At 41.4% G+C, this 21,965-nt stretch overlaps 1 protein-coding gene across 1 annotated transcript in view; it reads left to right on the top strand.

Annotated features, from left to right (window-relative positions):
- Window positions 1-21,965, top strand: part of ARHGEF17 (Rho guanine nucleotide exchange factor 17) — a 143,435-nt gene that overhangs the window by 77,087 nt on the left and 44,383 nt on the right. The window contains exon 3 of the mRNA XM_072398630.1: window positions 14,895-14,972. Coding sequence (XP_072254731.1) covers window positions 14,895-14,972 — 78 coding nt within the window. The remainder of the gene's footprint in view (window positions 1-14,894; window positions 14,973-21,965) is intronic.

Genomic DNA, 21,965 nt, shown 5'->3' with positions numbered 1-21,965 from the left:
GCTACTGCTTCCCCTCCGTCCGGCATCGGCATGAACTTCCCAGTTAGATAAGTTGACTGCCTGCTATCCCTGTCACTTGCTGTGGTTTCTCCTGCCAGCCTGTATGTCAATTCTTTCTGTAATGGGGAAACCTCAAGGAGTGATGGAAAAGCAGAAATTCATACAAATGGAAGTATGTGAATTCGACAGCAACAGAATTAAAATGATAGAAGGCTGCTACAAGGGTAAGTATACAAAGTCTGCTTTTAACAGGTATCTAGATCATTTACAATAAGCACAATTTTTAGGTTATTAAATAATTTTGTGTGATTTTGATGTTTTGTTCAGTTTGTTCTTCCCTATTTTTTGTATTTTTTTTAAATATAGAGATTTGTAGATTTCTCACTAGAGGGAGCTATAAATGCAGTAAGTCTACCTAATATTTGCAAAGAGATATTTGCCCCTGGCATGTACCTGTTGTTTAGCCTTTCTTGCTTGTTCAGCCCATGTGCAGGAAGAGCAGACAGAGACAAGGTCTGTAACTTGCATGCAGTACAATGCAGCTAACAGGACCAGGACAGGGCTGCAAGCACAGGTTACAAACCTAAACCAATTGATAGTCACAGTTCAAGAACATAGAACAATTTATGATCAGAGGTCAGGCAAAGTTTTAGAACAACAAGACACTTGGCACATTTGGCACCTGGGATGATTCCAAGAGTGTGAACCTTAAGGCAAACAATTGGCATGAAAAAAAAATATTGAGGTATGGCTGGTTGTAGGGAAGAGCAAACTGGGGAATTTGTTCAGGACCCCACCTTCTCAACGACTCAAACTTACAGTATGGCAGGGGTGCAGGGAAATGCTGTGAATTTGGGGTCCCCACTTCATATTTGCCCAGGGCCCCCACCTTCCCTGGGACCCCAACTGACAGAATGGCAGGGTTGCAAGGAACTGGAATGCTATGGTTTGGGGACCCCACTTCATATTTGCCCATGCCCCTCTTTTGTCTCAAACTGTTCCTGTATGAAGAATAATAGTTATTTTGAGGACAGCAGGTACAATTTGGGGGCCTCCAACCATATTTGCCCAGGGCATCCACCTTTCCTTGGTCCCCAACTGACAGATTGGCAGGGGTGCAGGTAAATGGAATGCTATGGTTTTTGGGTCCCCACTTCATATTTGCCCAGGACTCCTACCTTCCCTGAGACCCCAACTGACAGAATGGCAGGGGTGCAGGGAACTGGAATGCTTTGCATTTGTGGCCCCCACTTCATATTTGCCCATGCCCCTCTTTTGTCTCAAACTGTTCCTGTATGAGGAATAATAGTTATTGTGAGGACAGCAGATACATTTTAGGGGCCTCCAACCAATGCTGATGGCTCCCATAGGCCTTTTGCCCAGACCAGTACTAGAGTAATGGCACAGCCTTTGGAAGTTGATCAGCAGCAACCCGTATCCATAGATGGCGCCTACGCTCATTCTGACAGGTTCCCTTTATGTTGTCAGTCTCCTGACATTTGTTCATAGTTGAATAAGTGCATATCATTTCTCTTTGATCTTCGCTGTTCAGGTTTCTTCTTTCTGTAGAGAAGGTGGGCGGGTAATTGCTCTTGTGTTATTTTTAATCTCCGGTACCCCGCACGCTTGCGGTTTTCTTTTACTCTTCTCCACCCCGGTCTGTATGGCGACAGCTGTGTTGTTTAGCCTTCCTTTCAGCTTCCCCTGTCCTCTCTCGATGATGAGACGCCAGGCCGCAACTACATGTCGATTATTGAGGATTTGGGTGTTATGGTGCTCCATGGTAATCAGAATATAATGTCGTGTAATGGCCTTAATGTATCCATCAAAAATCCTATTATGGTTTCTATATATGAGGACCTGCCATTTATTATTATAATTATAACACAGTATATATATTTATAGCGCCAACAATACGCTGTGATTAACAAAGTCGTTAGTCATGTGACTAGCTGTCCCTCAAAGGAGCTCACAATCTAATGTCCTTACCATAGTCATATATCTATAAAACAATTTAGGGTAATTTTTCAGGGGGAAAATTAATCTAGCTGCATGTTTTAGGGATGTGCAAGGAAACCAGAGTACCTGGAGGAAACCGAAGCAAACATGGGGAGAACCTGCAAACTCCATGCAGATAGGGTCCTAACTGGGACCCAGCGCTGCAAAGACCAGAGTGCTAACCACTGCTAGGGGAAGCGCTGCTAAATGGCTTGCAAGGTGCATCCTGTGCATGCAATACAACAATATATATATATATATATATATATATATATATATTTATTATATTTATTGCATCTCTTATACAGAATCCAAATATCATTTGTGTATCAGGAATTACAGCATGTCTGCTTGTCCTCTCTCGATGATGAGACGCCAGGCCGCAACTACATGTCGATTATTGAGGATTTGGGTGTTATGGTGCTCCATGGTAATCAGAATATAATGTTGTGTAATGGCCCTAATGTATCCATCAAAAATCTTATTATGGTTTCTATATATGAGGACCTGCCATTTATTATTATAAATATTACACAGTATATATATTTATAGCGCCAACATTACGCAGTGATTAACAAAGTCGTTAGTCATGTGACTAGCTGTCCCTCAAAGGAGCTCACAATCTAATGTCCTTACCATAGTCATATGTCTATAAAACAGTTTAAGGTCAATATTCAGGGGGAAAATTAATCTAATTGCATGTTTTAGGGATGTGCAAGGAAACCAGAGTACCTGGAGGAAACCGAAGCAAACATGGGGAGAACCTGCAAACTCCATGCAGATAGAGTCCTAACTGGGACCCAGCGCTGCAAAGACCAGAGTGCTAACCACTGCAAGGGGAAGCGCTGCTGAATGGCTTGCAAGGTGCATCCTGTGCATGCAATACAACAATATATATATATATATATTTATTGCATCTCTTATACAGAATCCAAATATCATTTGTGTATCAGGAATTACAGCATGTCTGCTTCAACCAAACCTCTCCATGGAGAAGGACAAGGAGGTGGCACTGGTGTCCTCCATCTTTTTGGCTGTTATAGATTCTTTCTGGCTTTAACATTTTTTTGAGTCACTGGCCTGGACTTGTATGCAGATCAGGAATGTCAGTCCCTATATTCATACATGTTCTGTATCAATGGCCCTGATTTTATTAAAGCTCTCCAAGGCTGGAGAGGATACGCTTTCATTAGTGAAGCTGAATGATCCAGCAAACCTGGAATGGATTTCTTCAAAGCCATTCGCTATTTGTTAGTAAAGGTTTTCAATCCTGGACCAGATCCAGTCCAGGTTTTCTGGATCACCCAACCTCACTGATGAAAGTGTGTCCTCTCCAGCCTTGGTGAGCTTTAATAAGTCAGGTCCTATGACTCAAAGTATTGACACCTGATAAGTACGGCAGCCAGGGAACTAGCATTGTACCGCATCTCTGCACCGCACCACCAGATCCCCTCTAGCCAAACAGTTAATGTAGTTCACCAACCCTGCTGATCCTCCCCGTCTTTCCAAGCGACTAATCAAGTCTGCTCAGTTTTTTCTGCTGCTTTATTATAATAATAAATATTATTTAAATATTGTTTTACTGATCATTTAATATGTTGATATTATTATTGTTAAAACCACATTTTATTGTATTGGTTAAAGTAACATAAATATTTCTAGAACAATTATGTATTGATAATAATAATATTGCTATAAAGATCACATCGTACATTGATTAAATATTAACCATTTCAGTTCTAAATCCTTTACACCCCCTGTGCACCTGAGAGACTTTTACATTGCCTCTGTGGCTCTGTTTATTTTGCAAAAACAAAATCCAGCAACTTTGATCACAGATTTTGTAAATGGAACTATAGTTCTGCTTCAAGCCATAGTTATGTGGTTCATCAGCCAGGATTTTATTTTTTGATGGGCATTTCAGAAGAGGTGACATAGGTGCCCTCAATAATTTTTTTATTTATAACCATATATTAAAGCCTGAATACATTTCAGATGCATCAAAACATCAAAGTATTACATTTATAAACAGCCACAGCCTGAGCAGAAAAACCTGTCCTCTGTACGGAACTGCAAAGAAGGAGCTTTGCTTTTTTTTTGTGTGGAATCAGTGGTCTCTCTGAAGAGGTCACATACCTCCTCTTTCCTGGATATGGGTTTAAAAAATAATAAAATGCAACATTGTACCTGCAGAAGAAAGCCTTGTTTGTCCCAATGAATTATATATGTATTACTTTGTTATCATCTGTTTCATTCACCTTCCAATTGCAGAATTTACGCACAATGCAGAACATATGTTGCAAGTTCCCATCAGAAATATAAAAAATTGCTCTGGTCCATCCGGAGTGCCTGGATATGGATCTCTGAACTGGCTATACTAATCTCGCCATAATGATCCTTACCGAAAACCGCCAGCTGGCTAATATTAAAAAAACGCATTCTTACCACAATCTGAAATTATGTTTCTGCATTCACAGGTATCAAAAAAACAAAAATAAAACAGCTGTTATCAGATTTATTTTTTATTTGCATTTTATTTTTTTTGACTAATAATATTCCCAAAATTGCAGAATTCCACGTGAACAGTCACGCAGCAGTCGGTCGCTGCCCATGTGCAGGTAACGATCTCTGCAGCAGCCGAGCCCTCCAGCGAAAGCGTTAACGTGTTTCACCAACCCTGCTAATCCTCCTCGGCTCTGCCAGCGACTGCTGCTGTCTGCTCAGTGTCTCTTCTGCGTTGCTAATCACCAGAAGGCATTCGCAGGCTGCACACAGCCGCACACCTGCTGGAGAGCAAGCAAGCGAGGGAGGAAAACATCCACCATGCAAAGGAGGAGGAGGCAAGCTGCATCATCCGGGTTCTGATCTCCCAAGACGCTGCTGGCACCCCATCCTCATCCCCATCTTCTAAATATTTTTGATTTTGGGAAGTGTTTTTGTTTTAAGTGTGCCATCTCTCCCCCCCACCCCAATTTATCGCTGGCGCCTGTCCCTTCATTAAGGAGCCCCGCATGCTGCAGATGGTGAGGACGCTCGCCCAGTTCACCATTGCGCTGGAGGACATGCGAGAGATGGGGGACAGCGTAGAAGTGGTGTCGCCAGGCGACAGCGCCGAGGAGGTGCAAGAAAAGGACGCCGGAGGCGACGGGGCCACTCTGAACAACACAGAGGTAAATAAGCAAAGGAGGGGGTTGGGAAAGGGATTCTGATGAATGGAAGTGGGCGCAATAGGTCAGCACCCTACAAGTCACCAGTACATGCCACAGATTGGCCCTATGGTGAATTGGTCATTCATTGTATGTGAATCTGTCAGTGACATATCCATAGAGAACGATTGTAAGATTCAGTCCTGTGCATCGTGGGTGGTGGTGAGGCTGCAAGTGGGTGTAAATCCCAACGCTAAAATCTACAAAAGTCATTTCTAATGTAGATTTGGTAATAGTAATCCTGCCATGAGGGCACTTCCTGTAATAGGGTGACAACACTAACAATTGTGTGCCTGTATGGTCACGCTGTCACATGGGCTGCTGATAAATCCTGTTAAGCATACATGGGCCACTGTTGTCACCATCAGGAAACGCTATAGATCGGAGTGTGTGTTGAGATAAAGTGGCTGCATGGGAACAGCACAGAGATGTAACATTTTGAAAACAATAATTTTATTGACCCCCTGATTCCTGGCAGTCATGTTTGCCCCTTGGCTTCAGTACCTTAATGACCCATAACAGGTATGTGAATGGTGACCTCTGATACCTCTCCATTCTCTTGGTCTGCATGCTTGTTCTGGGTCACTGAAACCAGAGGATGAACATAACAAATCAGCAGCTTCCATTATTAAAAGAAGATTAGCCAGACCCCATGTATATATGTTATGACCGGGGCACTTGATGTTAATGAATTTTGTCAGGATGGAGGTGAAGGAGCTGCCATTGCTGACTTGTTTGATAAGTCGCCTCTCATGCTTATCTATTTTATCAATATTCAAACTATTATCAGCTATTATTCAATATGATTTAATGTGATCCCTGATAATGACATGTTCCCTGTTATGTAGTATAAAACATTCATTTTCATTATCACCCAGCCAACTGCAATGGAGCAACAACAAGAAAATCAGTTTAGGTTGTTTTTAGAAAAGCAAAAGTTCTTTTTGTTTTTCCTTCGGTCCCCATTTGGGGAAATTTCCCTTTTTTTTCCTGTTTTCATGGCATCACAGGAAATGTCACCTCTGACAGCTGCCCTAACACCCCATTGGAGGATTTCCCATGTTGTGATGACAGCTGTCAGTGTTTATATTCCCCACTAGGAGGCACTGCAGTAAAAAACAGTGTTCCATAAGGCTGTGTACACATGAGCATATTTGCTGCCATCCTTCTGGTTGACCGACAAATCCAATAGGTAATGGAGAAGAAATCCTAAAATTCTGCAGACTCGTGTGTGTGTGTGATTCTGCCTTTCCAAATTTTTTTTCTGCATGGCAACAAAATTCTGATTGGATGAATTTGATCATTGGTACTCGCATTACAACTTGTGGTCTTTTATTTGGTATTTACCAACACATCTAGACTATTTTGCAGTAATGATCTGTGCAGGTCACAAGGAGGACCAGCAAAAGGCAAACGGCCCATCTCATACTAACTTATCCTTTATGGTTTTGTGACACCAGCCCAGCATATATACTTGTGAAAGGGAGGCAGGTTTTGAATCCATATCCCAGGGGAACATTCAGCTCTTCCCCTTTGCTTCAGAGGTGCACTGCAGCTTCTTGTTATATGATTCTGTGTTTTGTAGTGGGCGGGGCTTGGAACCAGGGAACGCTGAGCTGCTTTTACCAGGCCAGTGCATGAGACATGTATCTCCATACAAATACGTATGTATACAAACTCATGGGTAGGTGGAGTCAGGTGACTCTCTGATCCGGATTGTGGTTCTGTGCACATTGCGGAATGTTGTGATTCTTCCCCCATCAGATAGTACATTGTTCTGGAGCCTGGCAGGCATTCACACCGCTACCCAGCAGTTATTATTCAGACACACCCATGGCACAAAATACAAACACCACTGCGGAGGGGTTGGTGCTCTTCCTCATTTTATGTGTGATCTGCTAAAGCAGAACTCCAGGTGGACCAAGTATATCAGTTCCTACTGAAAAGAATCGACCTCTGTGAACGGCAGCTATTCTTAACAGACACCCGATGTTTTTAGCAGGGGTTCCCTGAGACTTGGACCTTTTTTAAAGGGTTCATCTGGGATAAAAAGGCTTCTGCAAATAATAAACCCATGGCACTGCTAACATGGTGCACTTTTGGTTCCCTACGGAGGACAATTTTCCCTTCAGCCACTAGGTGGCACTGTGCATATAAATAGAGATCCTGCTGTACCAATAGGAAAACAGAACATGTCTTAGTGATGCTGGGGATTCCTAAAGGTAAAGGGTAGAGGGTGGTTTTGGATTGAGTGGGAAAAAATTACATTGTCACTAGGCATGTACACCAAGAAGAACATTGGCAGAAGTTCTTTTCCTTTCCTTCCTTATTGTTTTTTTCCTCTGCCCTCTCTTGTTATTCAACAAGCCCAGCCGCACTATCTGCACCCCGCTGGCTGCTGTACCATTTCACTACACAGCTCTAAGGATTTCTTCTCGCACCTATGCTGGCACTTGACCCCTGTGCCCAGCACTGCAAATTTTAGAAGCAGCTTCTGGGGATTTGATTTTTTTCTTAACAAATTGATTGTTGGAGTTCTTAGGGAGCACAGCGACTCTGTATGCGTGATGTCTGTCTTCATTGCTTGGTTTCTTTCATGGCTTATTCCTATTGCTGCCTCCATTGTCCTTTTGTCACGACTTGCAATCTGTGTGTTGTGTTGATAGGTTGGCGCTGAAGTCTTTTATTTGGATTTGGAAAAATGGAGCGACCCTTTATCTGCATTGCTTGTTGGAATCTTGCATTGCTTTAAAGTAAATTAGGAGAACCTGTAAGAAATCCATTTTTTATATATATATATATATATATATATATATATATATATATATATATGGACTTCAATCCTGCACAGCCCAGCCTTAATAAGCTGCTGACCTATGTTTTCCTTGCTGTGATAATCAAAACAGCTTGGTCACTTCCCCAACCAAGGAGCTGACTCATGACTCCTCTCTCATCTCTCTCCATCAGTCAGCATGCTTCTTGTCACCTGACTGTTCTATGTAATATCATCAGAATGTATCTAAATCCAGTTTTGGACAGAGTAAGCAAGGGTAAAATGTGTCAGTTTTTTTTCTCTCTCTTTGTACAACATGCAGTGATTTCCTTTCACCTCCTGTCCTGGAGACACAACAGGAAGTAAGAGTAAAGGAGAAAATCTCTGATCCTTCTCTTTAAAATGTTTTGGCTGTAGATACTCTTTCTTAGAATGTGTTTGCAGTTCATTTTAAAGGACCTATGGGAGCAGCCATAACCAAAAACATGAGTTACCTGGCAGTTATTGCGATCCTCTGATTAGAATGCTTGCATGGACAACGAGGGTCAGAACCCCCAATCTGCATACTGGCCCTGATTTATTAAAGCTCTCCAAGGCTGGAGAGGATACACTTTCATCAGTAAAACTGGGTGATCCAGCACACCTGTAATGGATCTGGTCCAGGATTGAAAAAATTTGCTGATGACTTTTAGGAAATCCATTCCAGGTTTGCTGAATTACCCAGCTTTACTGATGACAATGCATCCTGTCCAGCCTTGGAAAGCTTTAAAAAATCAGGGCCACTAATTCAGGGTGTTACAAAGCATGATGGTTAGGTGATCAACGGCAGCCACAAACAACAGATTTTTTCCACCATGGCAGCCTTCATATACTCCCCATGACAGGTGCACTCTAAATGGCTTTATGATGCTGATTTTGCAGAGCACTCTGAATGCCATTAAACACAGAGCACAGCAGTAGCTTTTTCCTTCAGAACATTTTTTCTTATATAATTGAAAGTCTTCCTCTTTTATTTTCATCCTGAGGCTGATCCAGAAAACCTATATAAAAATTCCCTTAATAAAGGCCACCGTGTTCCTGAACATGATGATGGAAATCCTGCTCAGGAAAATGATCTTCGGTAAAATTGGTTTTAGGGGAAACAATTATGGCTGCAGAGGGAAAGGCGAGTGAAAAGGCTTCGGAGAAGAGCTGTGATTAGAAAACGCGGTCTGTGTGTGTATTGTCGTGGGATAATATCACTCTGATTGAGATTATGTCACCCGGAGTGATGAGGGAATATTAATACTGCATGAGGGATTTTATAATCCCAGTATAATCGCCTCTAGTAATATTTCCCCATTATAGAGGGGAGGGGGGATTCTGGGAACCAATGGATGACTAAAGCTGTGGGTTGGTTTAAAAACAATGTTTATCTGTATATAATATATATGTTGCTACATTGTTGCAGTGTGTAGACCATATTTATAGAATTCTCATCCTCCTGCTACTGTATAAGATTCTGCAGGAAATCCTCCCAAGACATAGGGACCCCTATTGAGTGACTGTTATCGTAAAGTGAACCTGTCAGCATTTTAAAACTTTTGGAAGCAAAAGTTCTGCATAAGACCAAGTCCTGATCTCTGTTTTTTTTTTTTTACCACAATATTCTTCTCTGCTTTTTGCACTACTTCCAAACTTTGAGCCTCTCTCAGCTTCACTTTGTTCACTACGTCCTAGAACAGATTTCAGAGAGATGCATAGCAGCCTTTCCTGATTATTAATGATCTGCCATTTAGCAGAACCTTTAGTTTAAATTACTGATCGGCTTTCTTTAAAATTGAATTAAATATAAAAAAGTTGCAAGCAGGCAGGTCCCTAATTACAGAAGGGAGAGGCAATACTCCTTTGGTAAAACAACCCTACTGGCCTTATCACAGCTTTTATAAACAGTGGTTGCCAACAGGTGGCCCACAAGAAAAATTACCTGGCTTTCCCATCCCAGGCTCAGACCTGCTTGCTAAACAGAAGAGCAGGTTCTGTGGACACAACAAAAGTTGTGTCTGTACGGGGGACATGATCAGCCGTATCAGGGGAAGGACCCCACTGATCATGTCCCCCATATGGATACAACTTTTGTTGTGTCCACAGCCCAGCACTACTGTCCCCCCAGGATGTTTAGCAATAGGAGAGTAAGAGGGTTTTGGCATCATGACGTCACTCTGGGGGAAGTTGAGTGACACACGGCTCCCAACGCATGCACGGGATTTAAAACTATGAACGTAGTGGTCCGTGAGGTCCAAAAGGTTGGCGACCACTGTTGTAAAAAACACTCAGCTCTCTTTATTCCATCATTGCTGCTGCCATCCTCTTACTCTCCTGTGCCAGGTTGCTGATCTTCAGCCACGGCAGAAGAATGTAACTCCTGAGCATGCTCGCAAGAGCCCCCTTTTTCCTGGGTAATGGTAGGATACCGTCACATCCAGGAAGCAGATTTTTTTTTTTAAAAAAGCAAACTGGCAGATAAGTATGCTAATTGCAGAAGGGGCATCACTTCTCCATTTTTGCAATAAAGACCAGCCTGATCACCTAAAAATTGAACTTTAGTTTGCCATGTTGGCACGCTGGATCAGCGGTCGTCAAACTCACGGACCACTAAAATTATCATTTTAAATCCTGGAACCATTGATATGAATTTTTTAAAAAGATAAATACATTTGTAAAATAATGATCTTTCTAATGGTGCTGACGAGGACTGTGGAGGCTCTGATTCATTGATCAGCTCCCTGTTAAGTAAAGTATTACTATTGTTACTATTATCAATAGTTGCATTATCTTTGGTATTACTAAGGAAATGCAAAATATTTGTTTGCTTTTTTCTCACTTATTATGGGTTTATTTCATTCAAATCTAAGACCAAACAAGAAATGATAGTTATCAAAGTCAAAATATTTTATGCCATTAAATATAACTGTTAAAAAAAATACACAGCTAAGGTAAGCATACTTACCTAAAAGAGCATCTGAGAAATAAACAAATAAAATAAAACAATCAGATGGGAATCGATATTCACAGAGCGGGCTGACTGTTGTAGAGGTCCAAACAATACTGAGACGTACGGCTCGGCAATGGTTGCCTCATACAACCTAAGACTACACTGATGTCAACCCTTGTTTTTCCCTCTCTACGGTTTATGAATTTAGTGCAATATAAAGGCGAAAATTGTCAGAGAGAATATAAGAATTTATTAGAATAATATTTTTGTTTTATTATTAATAAAACTTAAAAATTGCAAATAATGTTTACATTTTTGTGTGGACCACGCAACATGAGAACTTGTGAACGGAACACTGCGCTAGATGACGGACGCCCGAGATGAATGATTATGATCGGAAAAATCTTACATGTGTTTATTAATCCTTCCTGGCAGATCAATAAACCACTTGACCAGGGATGACCACTGTGAATTCCCATGGAGGAGAGCAGAATGAGGTGCGACTGGCTCATCCTCTCTTCTCCGTAGAACAGAGCCCTCTTGTTTATATGGCACTCCTTCATTCTAGTGTTGAATAGTAAATCACCATGATGGAAAGGTTCACTGCTTTGCTCTGTATAAGCTGTGTGCTCAGCAGACTTGCTTGTTTTTTCCCTTTTTTTTAATTTTAGAGGAAGGAAGGATTAAAATACTTATTATTATTATTATTATTATTATGTTTTATTGTTTTGCTGTCTGGATATTGCAGTGGAAATTTCCTCTCATTTCCTGTCATTAAAATTTCAATAGGAAATGCCTAAACAGCAATGTTTATTCCCATTCGAGTACTTCTCTTAATGCAAAAACAAATGGAATGTCTTTTTCTGTGCCAGTGACCTGGAAGCAGCTGGTAAGTAACTCACACTTCTCGAGACCTGCAAGAAGATAACAAATTGTTTTCGAGAGGTATGGATGACATCATGTAGGGAAACTTTCCATTTGCATGGAAGGTCCTCTTTATTTTCATGCACTGCAGTGCATTAGCTTGTGTTTGTTTCATACAATGCACAAAACTGCAATTTGTAATTTTTTCAGCATGCACCAACACGTGTGCGAACTGACAATTTGCCCTGCCTGATGTTTTTCTTGCCACTGAGCCCTGAATCAGATCCCGGGTTTATCAGAAGGAAGGTAGTTTATCTGCTACAAGTGTCTTCTCCTCCTCTGGTTCCCCCCAGGCTCCCAACTCGTTGGGTGTCCCCCTCTCTGATCTCTCATACAAAGTGGCAGCAGTTCCCCAGCTGTTCAGTTTCAGGCTGATCTTGTTGGATATGGCGCCGGTCTTTTGGGACACGGTCGGTTCCAGTGAATTATTCATATGTTTTCCCTGCACATCATCCTCCAGAGAGGACCGCTAACATCCCTCTGCACTTCTTACGGCTCCTCTGTGCTTTTCTTGCATCTCCTTAACATGAAATTATGAAATGCCATTTAGTACAGCAATTAATTACCGGGCTGTTTATGTAAATGTAAACTTTTAAAGTGGAGCTGAACTCGAAAAGTGCCGATTTGCTCCGTTATAGGAAAACGATTGATACGGTAAACCCCCTTGCACTGCGTTTGTCACCTCTAATGTCGGAAGTTTCTCTGGGAGAAAAAGATATAAAATGTTAAATGGAATGTTTCAGATATAATAAAGGATAAATGCACTTTCTATAAAGTGAACTGAGCCTTCCTCTTCCTTCACCTCCTACTTGCCAAAATCACAAGGGCCGTGGTCCTTCTGTTTGCCCAATGCCATCTGAAGTTTTTTTTTTTTCCTGCACCTGCCTATTACTTCCCTATAGACTTCTATGATGCTCATCTCCAGCTTCAGGATGCAGCATTATCCAAAATTTATATAGCGCCAACATATTACGCAGTGCTTTACAAAGTCTATAGTCATGTCACTAGCCTTCCCTCAAAGGGGCTCACCATCTAATGTCCCTACCATAGTTATATGTCTTTAATACAGTCTAAGGCCAATTTTGGGGGGGGCAGCAAACTAACCTAACTGCATGTTTTTGGAATGTGGGAGGAAACCGGAGTACCTGGAGGATACCCACGCAAACACGGACAGAACCTGCAAACTCCATGCAGATTTGGCCACAGGTTTAGGCATGAAGATTTGCACGTGGCCACAGTTTAGTTTGCCTTGATCTGTGTGGTTCCACACTGTGTCCCTGGGAGGGCCCAAAGGCTGCTGCCTTGTCTCTAACGAGTCTTGCCGCTCACTGTGCATAGTAAAAAGGGCTGTAGGGAGCTGAATTTCTGGGGGTTGTGCCTACTCCAAGATCCACTGAGCTTTTCTGCAGCTACACCAGCAAGAATTTTACAAGTCTGGTGAAGATGCCACAAGGGAGTAAAAAGCTGTTTCATTATACAGTGATTATATATGTGATTGTTTTGCCATATGAAGATGGAGGTTTGGGGTTAAATTTAGGTCATGTCTGGACTTCCCCTGGATCAATAAGTGCTCCGTATATCACACAGTATGTTTAAAAGCTTGTACCCTTAAAAGCCCAAACTCCAGAAGAAGGCAAGTAAAACAAGTGCGTGTTCCAACAATTCCCTCTGTATCCTCATATGATAATCCCCACTTTCTATAGTAGTATTTCTGATAAATATGACCGTATTCTCCCCGGAAATGTTTAAGCTGGGTGGGAAGAAGCTGTAGGCGAGTGGTGGCCCCAGTATTATGACCTAACTTTTCAGTAACTGTTCAGTAACCGCCCAAAAAAAGATGGGTGGTTACTTAAAAGTGCTGGGTGGTGCACCCAGCTAAAAGAGTCTGGGGAGAACACTGTACTAATAGCCACTGAATCAACTTGTATTTTATGTTTGCAATTCTTTCCTTTGTGCTTTTGATAACTGACTTGCATTTGACCTGCTCCAAGCTGCAGTAATGCTTAGTAGTGTCAAGTGATCACTGTCTGATGACTGTGATCAACCAGTAAAATTTGAGAGTCTTTAAGGTGACCACGAAAAACTGCATAGCTACACTGTAAACTAAATTTGCGAGCACTGCACAATTTTTACACTCCTCCAATCTTCAAGTTGTGCTAAAATGTAAATGTTTTCATATCTTTTTCTCAAATGGAATATTTCTTGTCTAATCTCCATCATAAATGGCTGTCTGCATTGCCTTTGATGTTCCTAGCTGTTGTTGAATGGTGGCTGGTGTGCTTATCCGCCGCTAGCTCGCGGTGTGCTCCACGTGCCTAAGGCGATGAGTCAGGAAGGTTACCATGGCAATTGTGTTATAGTCACCGTCTTTTATATTTCCTGTAAATCCAGCAATATATATTTACTAACGACCTTCCCAGCACCATGCCCCTCCTATGTGTATGTAAATGGGGACATAACCAAATTATTACAGGGCTTTCCGGCAGCTTGTGGGGGTTATAGACAAAACACAACATCCAAAATTGATGAGCAGTCCTGTGACCTAAAATTTGCCCAGAAATTTCCCGTCTTTATTGCAGGTGGCACGTGTTGCAGCAATTATTCTATATTGGGCTCTCACGTGCATTTTTGAGCAGGTGATATCGGCTGAATGCAATGGTCATGTGACTACGCATGAAAATGGTCTTCCAACAGAGTGATCACAATAGCGTTTTAGATGAAGTGAAAAATGTCTTGTGTTAGATTGGAATAAGAAAAATAAAAACAGAAAACAGAAACAGAAATGGATATTTTTTATGTGCATGCTGGCCAAGAAATGTTTAAGTTCAACACTTTCAGGTATTTATAACTTCCATCACTCTTCAGATAGGCAGAGCCAAATGTAAGCTTTATGGGCGTTTGTGGAATGATCCTGCAATCTCTCTTTTATAATAAAAAATTGTACTTCTGTTGATAAATGCATGCAAAGTACTGACTTTTCCCATCATGCCTTTCTCTGACTTTGGCTTTTTTCTTGCAGGATATGAGGAAACATGTCTTCCTGACTCTACTTGATACTGAACAGTCGTATGTGGAATCCCTGCGCACACTGATGGAGGTACGGTACACCAGGGTGTAGAATAACATGAGGTTATCTTAAAGATTCAGAATATCAGGAAAGGATTATAAGTTTTATCCTTTATTGTAAAATCTGGTGTCATCTTTATAAACCATACCATTACCATTTCTTGGTTCTGTAATATGTGGGTGTATGGATATATGTGCTTTATTCCTGTACTGGGAGCTGCACATTGGCTGCCACTGCTGATCACTTTCTAGAAATGCTAGATTACTAGTTTAGTACTTTCTAATCTACAACAAGCATGCAGCAAGTGAAAAACTGCAGTTCTAAAGAGGTCAATGAGTGGTAAAGTATTGAAGTCTTGTGGCCAGCATAAAATCAAGGGATGTTATTATTCACATTTGAACCATATACACAAAACTGGGACCTATACACAGAAGCATAGGTTTAGCAGTAAATATGGATGGTACACACGGCTGCTATGGGGCCACAGTAGGTGTGGAATTGGTCAGGTTTCTCTTACTTACTAGGCATAAGTTGCATTGATGTTATTACTAAAATTAGTTGCAAGATGAGGAGCATTCAGGGCATCTTTTCAAATTATGAATGCCGGCTGCCAAGTTGAGGGCATGGATGCTTCCTTTGAAAATGATGGCCATGGACGCCCCTACCAAGATGTGTGGCATGGATTTGTTCTATGATGTTGAGGGCCATGGATGCATCCTAACAAAATCAGGAACATGGATACTTCTTTTGGGATGTGTGGCATGGATGCCAGCTATCAAAATCAGGTCCATGGACGTCATCTCACGAAGATGAGGGCCACGGACGTCATCCCACGGAGATGAGGGCCACGGACGTTATCCCACGGAGATGAGGGTCTTCCAACAAGATGTGGGGGGCGTAGATTTCTCTTACCAATAAGTGAGCACAATCCTGCTAAGCTACATGTACCTGGAAAGATGCATACTGTTATACACGGTTAGGATAACCTGTGCCAGTAGATGTATGCGATCCATGACCGTTTACCTGTCTGTTATTGACTTTGAGGAATTTGGGGTAGCCTGATTTAGGTACTATTCAGTTTAATATTCTTCCTATTTACCAGTTGTTAAACATTCTTGCAAAGTAGGAGCAAAAAATAGTTTGATATTCTAAAAACAAATAACATTTCTGTGATCAAAATGTTTGCTTTTAGAATATCACAGTTATTGGCCCCATATTTACATTTTGCTTTGAAGCCCCGTGCTGTGTAGATTAGTTGAGACTCAGAACCAGTTAGGTTCTTCTGCTTTGCACGATATTTTAACACCAGGAGCTTGCTGACAGAAGCAAAGAGCCTAGTGTCCAATCACCTTCTGTGTGGGCTTGGTGACCAATCTCTATTGCACTGGAAAATAGAGTGGTCAGGCTCCTGGTTGTTCTGTCTAGCAGAGGTGCCTGAACGATAAGACCTGCTGAGCAGAATTGCAAATATATTGGCTAGGTAGTCTTATTTTACAAATATGTGAATTCTTCAGCCCAACTGTTAAGCAAAAACAAAGGTGGGTGGGATGAGAAGGCCCTACAGATTACATATCAACATCAAAACCATCACAGATGACCTCTGAGTTCCATTAAATTTTCTCTGACTGATTTCACTGGCTGTGTGGAGTTGCCCTTTACCCGCAGAACTCCTGAGTGCATATTCCTGGTTGGACGGCTGAGAGTGGAAAATTACCAGTACGTTTCCTGCTGGGAACTGTACTGGAGGAAGTGACAGCCACATCTCCAGAGAGATCACCAGGATCTCTGCGTGACTCCCCTTCTGTGCTGTTTATTGGCTACACTCTCTCCCGGTGCCACCATACCCCTTAAAAAGAACCTGCTTGTATGTGTACAAAAATCTAAATATGTACTCCTAACATTTCTGCAGCCTTTATGAAAAATGTATGGCTGCCCCTAAAAGGTCAATCTAAACCCTAAGTCAGAAATATATTCTAGGACAAAAATGTATTCTGAACATATTCATGTTCAAGTAATGTAGTATTGCTTTTTTTTTGTTGGTCTTTGATATTAAAGGGTATGTATAGAAAAGTTTGTTTTGCACAGAATAGGGAAGGATTCAAACTACTGCCATTTATTTTTTGTTCCCACTTGGTAGATTTTCTTTCATTTCCTGTCCTGTAGGTACAAAAACATATTTGAAATCTTTCTAGAGTGAGGGAAATACCCATCTTGGATATGTATTTTTTACCCATTTTTTCCCATTATTGTTTGTTCCCCTGACAGTGGTCACTGGAACAAATTAAGAGGGCTCCAATCCTATCGCACTCTATCCATACATTAAATCAAAAAATAAATATATATATACCTTGGTATCATCTCAATACAGCAACATCATTGTCACCCTATTCAGCATGCTACCAATTCCAATCAAGGACAGAGAACATACATGGTGTAGGAACAGGGGTTGCAGTGGTCTCAATCAAGACCAGGCCCCTTGCGTGTGGGTGCTTTAGGGGCCCTCCTTATGACAACTAACTGGCCACTTACTGTTATAAGCAGAGCCGGAAGAAGGGATCTTTTACCACTGATTTCGTCTTATTAACTCTCGGTCTTGGAGCCTTCTAATATGAATTTAGGATTCTGATGTAAAAGTGGGACTTTGATGTGGAGGATGTGAAGTCGGGGGGGGGCAGTAATATGAATGGGGGGCTTTCATAAAAGTGAGGGGTCCAGATTTAAGGGGGGGGGGGGGCTGTAAATGTGAATAGAGAAACTAAAGTAAAGAAGCATTTCTGATGTGAAGTTGCTGGTCCTAGATGGCAGTTGCCTTTTCAAAAATTAGCACTGGGCTCCATAGATCTGCAGCTAGAAGACCATCAATGGCAATGGGGAGTTGTAATAGAAGGGGGGAACTCAAATTCCAATGTACCAATAGTACTATAGATAAGCTACTGATGGTAAGGAATAGTTAAAACTCCATCAATCCTTTGAAAGATTTCTCATCACCTTCCATTCAGTGCAAACTGTAAACTGTACATACTTCCTCACTGACATGTCACCATGACAAACTGAGATTATACCTCTACTGGAAGGGGATTCAGACAGCAAGGAAAACCTAGCAAAGGGTCTAATCCTTCCCTCCTCTATCCATATCTAAAAGAAAATGTGCAGCTGTAGATACACTGTACAAGAAATCAGTAGTGGAATTGGAAGTTGTAGATTGCTGACTTGTTCTAAAAATATTGTTTATTTACTGGCTATGTCGGGGATCCCATGGTTTTAGTACCTGTGGCAAGTATGCAGATCAAGTTGGTTTGGAATAGTAGTTGTTTGAGTATTCGTTTTGTAACAAATCTATTTGACTTTTTTTATGTATCCTACATATATGTGCAGGAAAAACAATAGTAAAAGTAAATAGAAGTTAGGTGCCCATTTTGCAACAAAGCCACACCTGAGACCCCCACCTTCTCTTCTCCACCTCTGTCCTTGAACCCCTTCCCCTTAACGTTTTACCTTTTGATGTCACAAGTACTTCCTCTTCTTCTTGTTGGCAGTGGTGGGCAGTTTTTTAGTACTTTAAGTGCAGACCTGCATGATGGCGTATCGGTGACTTTCTGTTTTGGATAGCCTGATGCATTACAACAAAAGAGTACCTATACATGTGTTTTAATGTATAGCTCAGGTGCATGGTCACTGTTTATATGAGTGGGGTTCCATTTAAAATTCAGTCCAACGCCTATATACCTATTCATTACCAGCTTCCTATGGCTAGTGTTTGTGGACACCTGACCATTACACCTCTAGGAATTTGCAGGACATCCCATTCCAAAACCATGAGCATCATATGATGTTCCCCCACCTGCTTTAAAACTATGACAACTTCATTCTTGGAAGATCACAAGACTTTGGAACATGTCTAATTAAATCTGTGCCCATTGAGCCACAAGAGCCTTTGTCAGGTACTCCTGATGACCTTTCTCACAACAGGAATGTTCCGGAGGTTTGAGGTCAGGTGCAGAATAGAGACCATAGTCATGCTGGAACAGAAAGTGGTCTTCCCCAAGCTGGTTGGAAGTGCAAACTTACCTAAATGACATTCAGTAATGTTACCCCTCACTAGAAACACCAGAAGTCATCTGAAGGCCCATTAGTGTAATTCAGTGTTTTTAATCAGGGTTTCATGCAACCTTGGGGATCCTCCAGAGGTTGCTGGGGGTTCCTTGAGCAATCAGCAATTTGTACCTCTTAGGTCAGATTAACTGGCACCAATGGCCTTTTTGGCTATCTGTTAGGGTGACATTCTTTCCAATGGCCATCAATGTAAAAAGAATTCTTACTGATCACCACACTAATATACTGTAAGGTATGGATATAGTAATTACAGAAGGGGTTCACCAAAGTTATTTCAAGGGGTTCCCCCTGAAAGTGGAGAAAAGCTGATGTAATTTATTCCATCCATGGTCTGCTTTTACTGGACAGCATGGTTTGCATGGAGCATATTTGGGATTAAATATGAATGAATATATACATTGTTTTATATATAAATCTTTGTCTTCCCATTGTGATAATTAATAATATTTTGTATTTATATAGTGCTGACATATTATGCAACATTTTACCATTCATAGTCATGTCACTTGTGCTGTATTATATCATCAGGAAGATTTGTGGGCCATTAGGTTATGCTATCTCATTATTTTTCAAATGCTGATAAATAAAAACATTGCCCCCCACCTCCTTTGCTCCCAATTTGACGCACATTCACGGTATGTTATGTATATGCTGTCTGCCTCAGATAAAAGGACTTTTCAAGGCTGCAGGTTTTAGAACGTTCTCTCCATTAGTAAAATATTCAACTCCTCTGCACATTGTTTGTAGCCGAGAATCTCGGTGACATTTTCACCTTTTCATCTGCCGCTTACTTTTAACCCCCCCTGAATGGTTTCCTCCCGGTGATTGCTGGACATAGAGATTGATCGTACTGATGTTCGGGAACAAGCTGTACAAAGGATATTCTGCTCTTACTGCAACCAGCGTCTGGCCTCGGGAACAGAACACCCCGAAATTCTGCTCAGACTCTGAGCTCTGATGACGAGCCAGGAATACAAAGCGACTAATGAACATGAAGGGAAAACAAGCAACAGCTAACAGTAAACCCAATTATTAAATCCTTGTGTGTGACATGTTTGCCCATGTCATTTCCAAAATCATTTTCAATATTTGGAAATCTGCAGCTTTCATTAAAATAACAGGTGATTACTAGCATGAAGATCCTTGACCAGACACTTCCTGTTATATGGTGGCAACTCTTTGTTCCTGTATTCAGTTGTATGTCTGTGTTGTCACAACCATGATTGTTTCACATTTTTAAAACTCATCCTTGTCGCCTTCAGGAAATCCTCAAACTAAGTCATTCAGGGTTTACTAATGTTTGGGATGTTTTAGGTATAGTTGAAATCTGCAGGGTTCCTTATATGTGTTAGATCCCTAACATCCAGATTTCCCTGCCACAATTTTCAACTCTGTCCTCATGGGAGTTGGGTTGCAACACCACCAATCCAGCCACATTTAAATCTTTGTGAGTTGCAGCTCCTTCTGTTGAAATACAAAGTAAAGGCAAAATTATAGAAGGGACAGCAGTAGCTGCTCTAGCACAGCAGGTGAGCAGAGCTTAGCACAAAGATTTCACTGGATTTACCAAGAAACCAGAAACCTGTCAAAGATTTTTTATGCAGGACTCCTCCTCTTGTGTGCAGCAGACTGATGATGTCATCTCAGCCTAGGCAAAGTCACCCTATGGGAAAATGCTTCACTTGTGTGCAGCAGACTGATTATGTCGTCTCAGCCTAGGCAAAGTCACTCTATGTAAAAATCCTTCTCTTGTCTGCAGCAGACTGATGATGTCATCTCAGCCTAGGCAAAGTCACCCTATGGGAAAATGCTTCACTTGTGTGCAGCAGACTGATGATGTCATCTCAGCCTAGGCAAAGTCACCCTACAGAAAAATGCTTCCCTTGTCTGCAGCAGACTGATGATGCCATCCTAGCCTAGGCAAAGTTTCCTCATTGAAACTCAATGACTGCTTTTGATAATAAAACACATTGCTGAATGATATCTTAAAGTATTGTACATTATATCATTATTTTAATTATAAAAGGTTTGAAAGGTTCACATTATGCGCCATGTCTGATTGCTGTATTTCCCTATAAAGTTTTGTGCCATTTGGAATATTCCTGTCTTCCAATCATGGCTTTATATTAGGAAAGATACCACAATTTGGAGAGTTACCATCCTTTTACCGAGGATGAACTTTTTATTTCTGACATTTTTTGCTGTAGAATATTTGCCGGTTGAAGGTGGTGAATGCAGAAAAAGGATGTTGTTGGGAGATCTGATTGTTGAATTAATTTACACTCACGTATATCCGTTGTAAAACATAAACCAAATCCACTTGTTACTTGTAACAAAACAAAAATTTCCTCCCTCCCCTAATCCCCCCATGGCTTTGTGGAAATATTATTCATTTTCACACTTCCATTCCTGATGGCTTCAGCGAATCTTCTGTTCGGCTCCACTGAAATGGATAAACAATTCATAGAGGAATAATGAGAGATGACAGCGAGAAGTCGCTTGTGGCCTGTCTGTAGGACGAAACCTTCTTCATCGGGTTTATTCAGAACGTCACCTGACTGGAACGCGTTGGGAGAAAAGCAGACTCCTGATTTCATGTTTGTTCTCATTAGACCCGGGTTAGCGGGTGCGTGGTAGACATGTAGTTTATCCTTACCATACAAAAAAGGCACAAAAAGTACATGTTATAAAGTACAATCTCTTGTGTCTTGTATATATCAACAGGCTCCAACAGTCTCTGGTATATGGCAGCAGCCTCTTTTAACTTGGCCTTTGAGGATCTTGGTCCCCAACCTTTTGGACGTCATGGACCACTAAATTTGCAGACTCTGGACCACGCATGCGTGGGGAGCCATGTGTCACTCAAAGCGGAAGAAACTTCCCCCAGAGTGTGATGTCATGATGCCAGAA

This window comes from Pyxicephalus adspersus, chromosome 1 (genome assembly GCF_032062135.1).
Source record: "Pyxicephalus adspersus chromosome 1, UCB_Pads_2.0, whole genome shotgun sequence".
NCBI classification, from domain to species: domain Eukaryota; kingdom Metazoa; phylum Chordata; class Amphibia; order Anura; family Pyxicephalidae; genus Pyxicephalus; species Pyxicephalus adspersus.
Note: the sequence above shows the minus strand (reverse complement) of the source record. Positions and strands in the feature narration are given on the sequence as shown.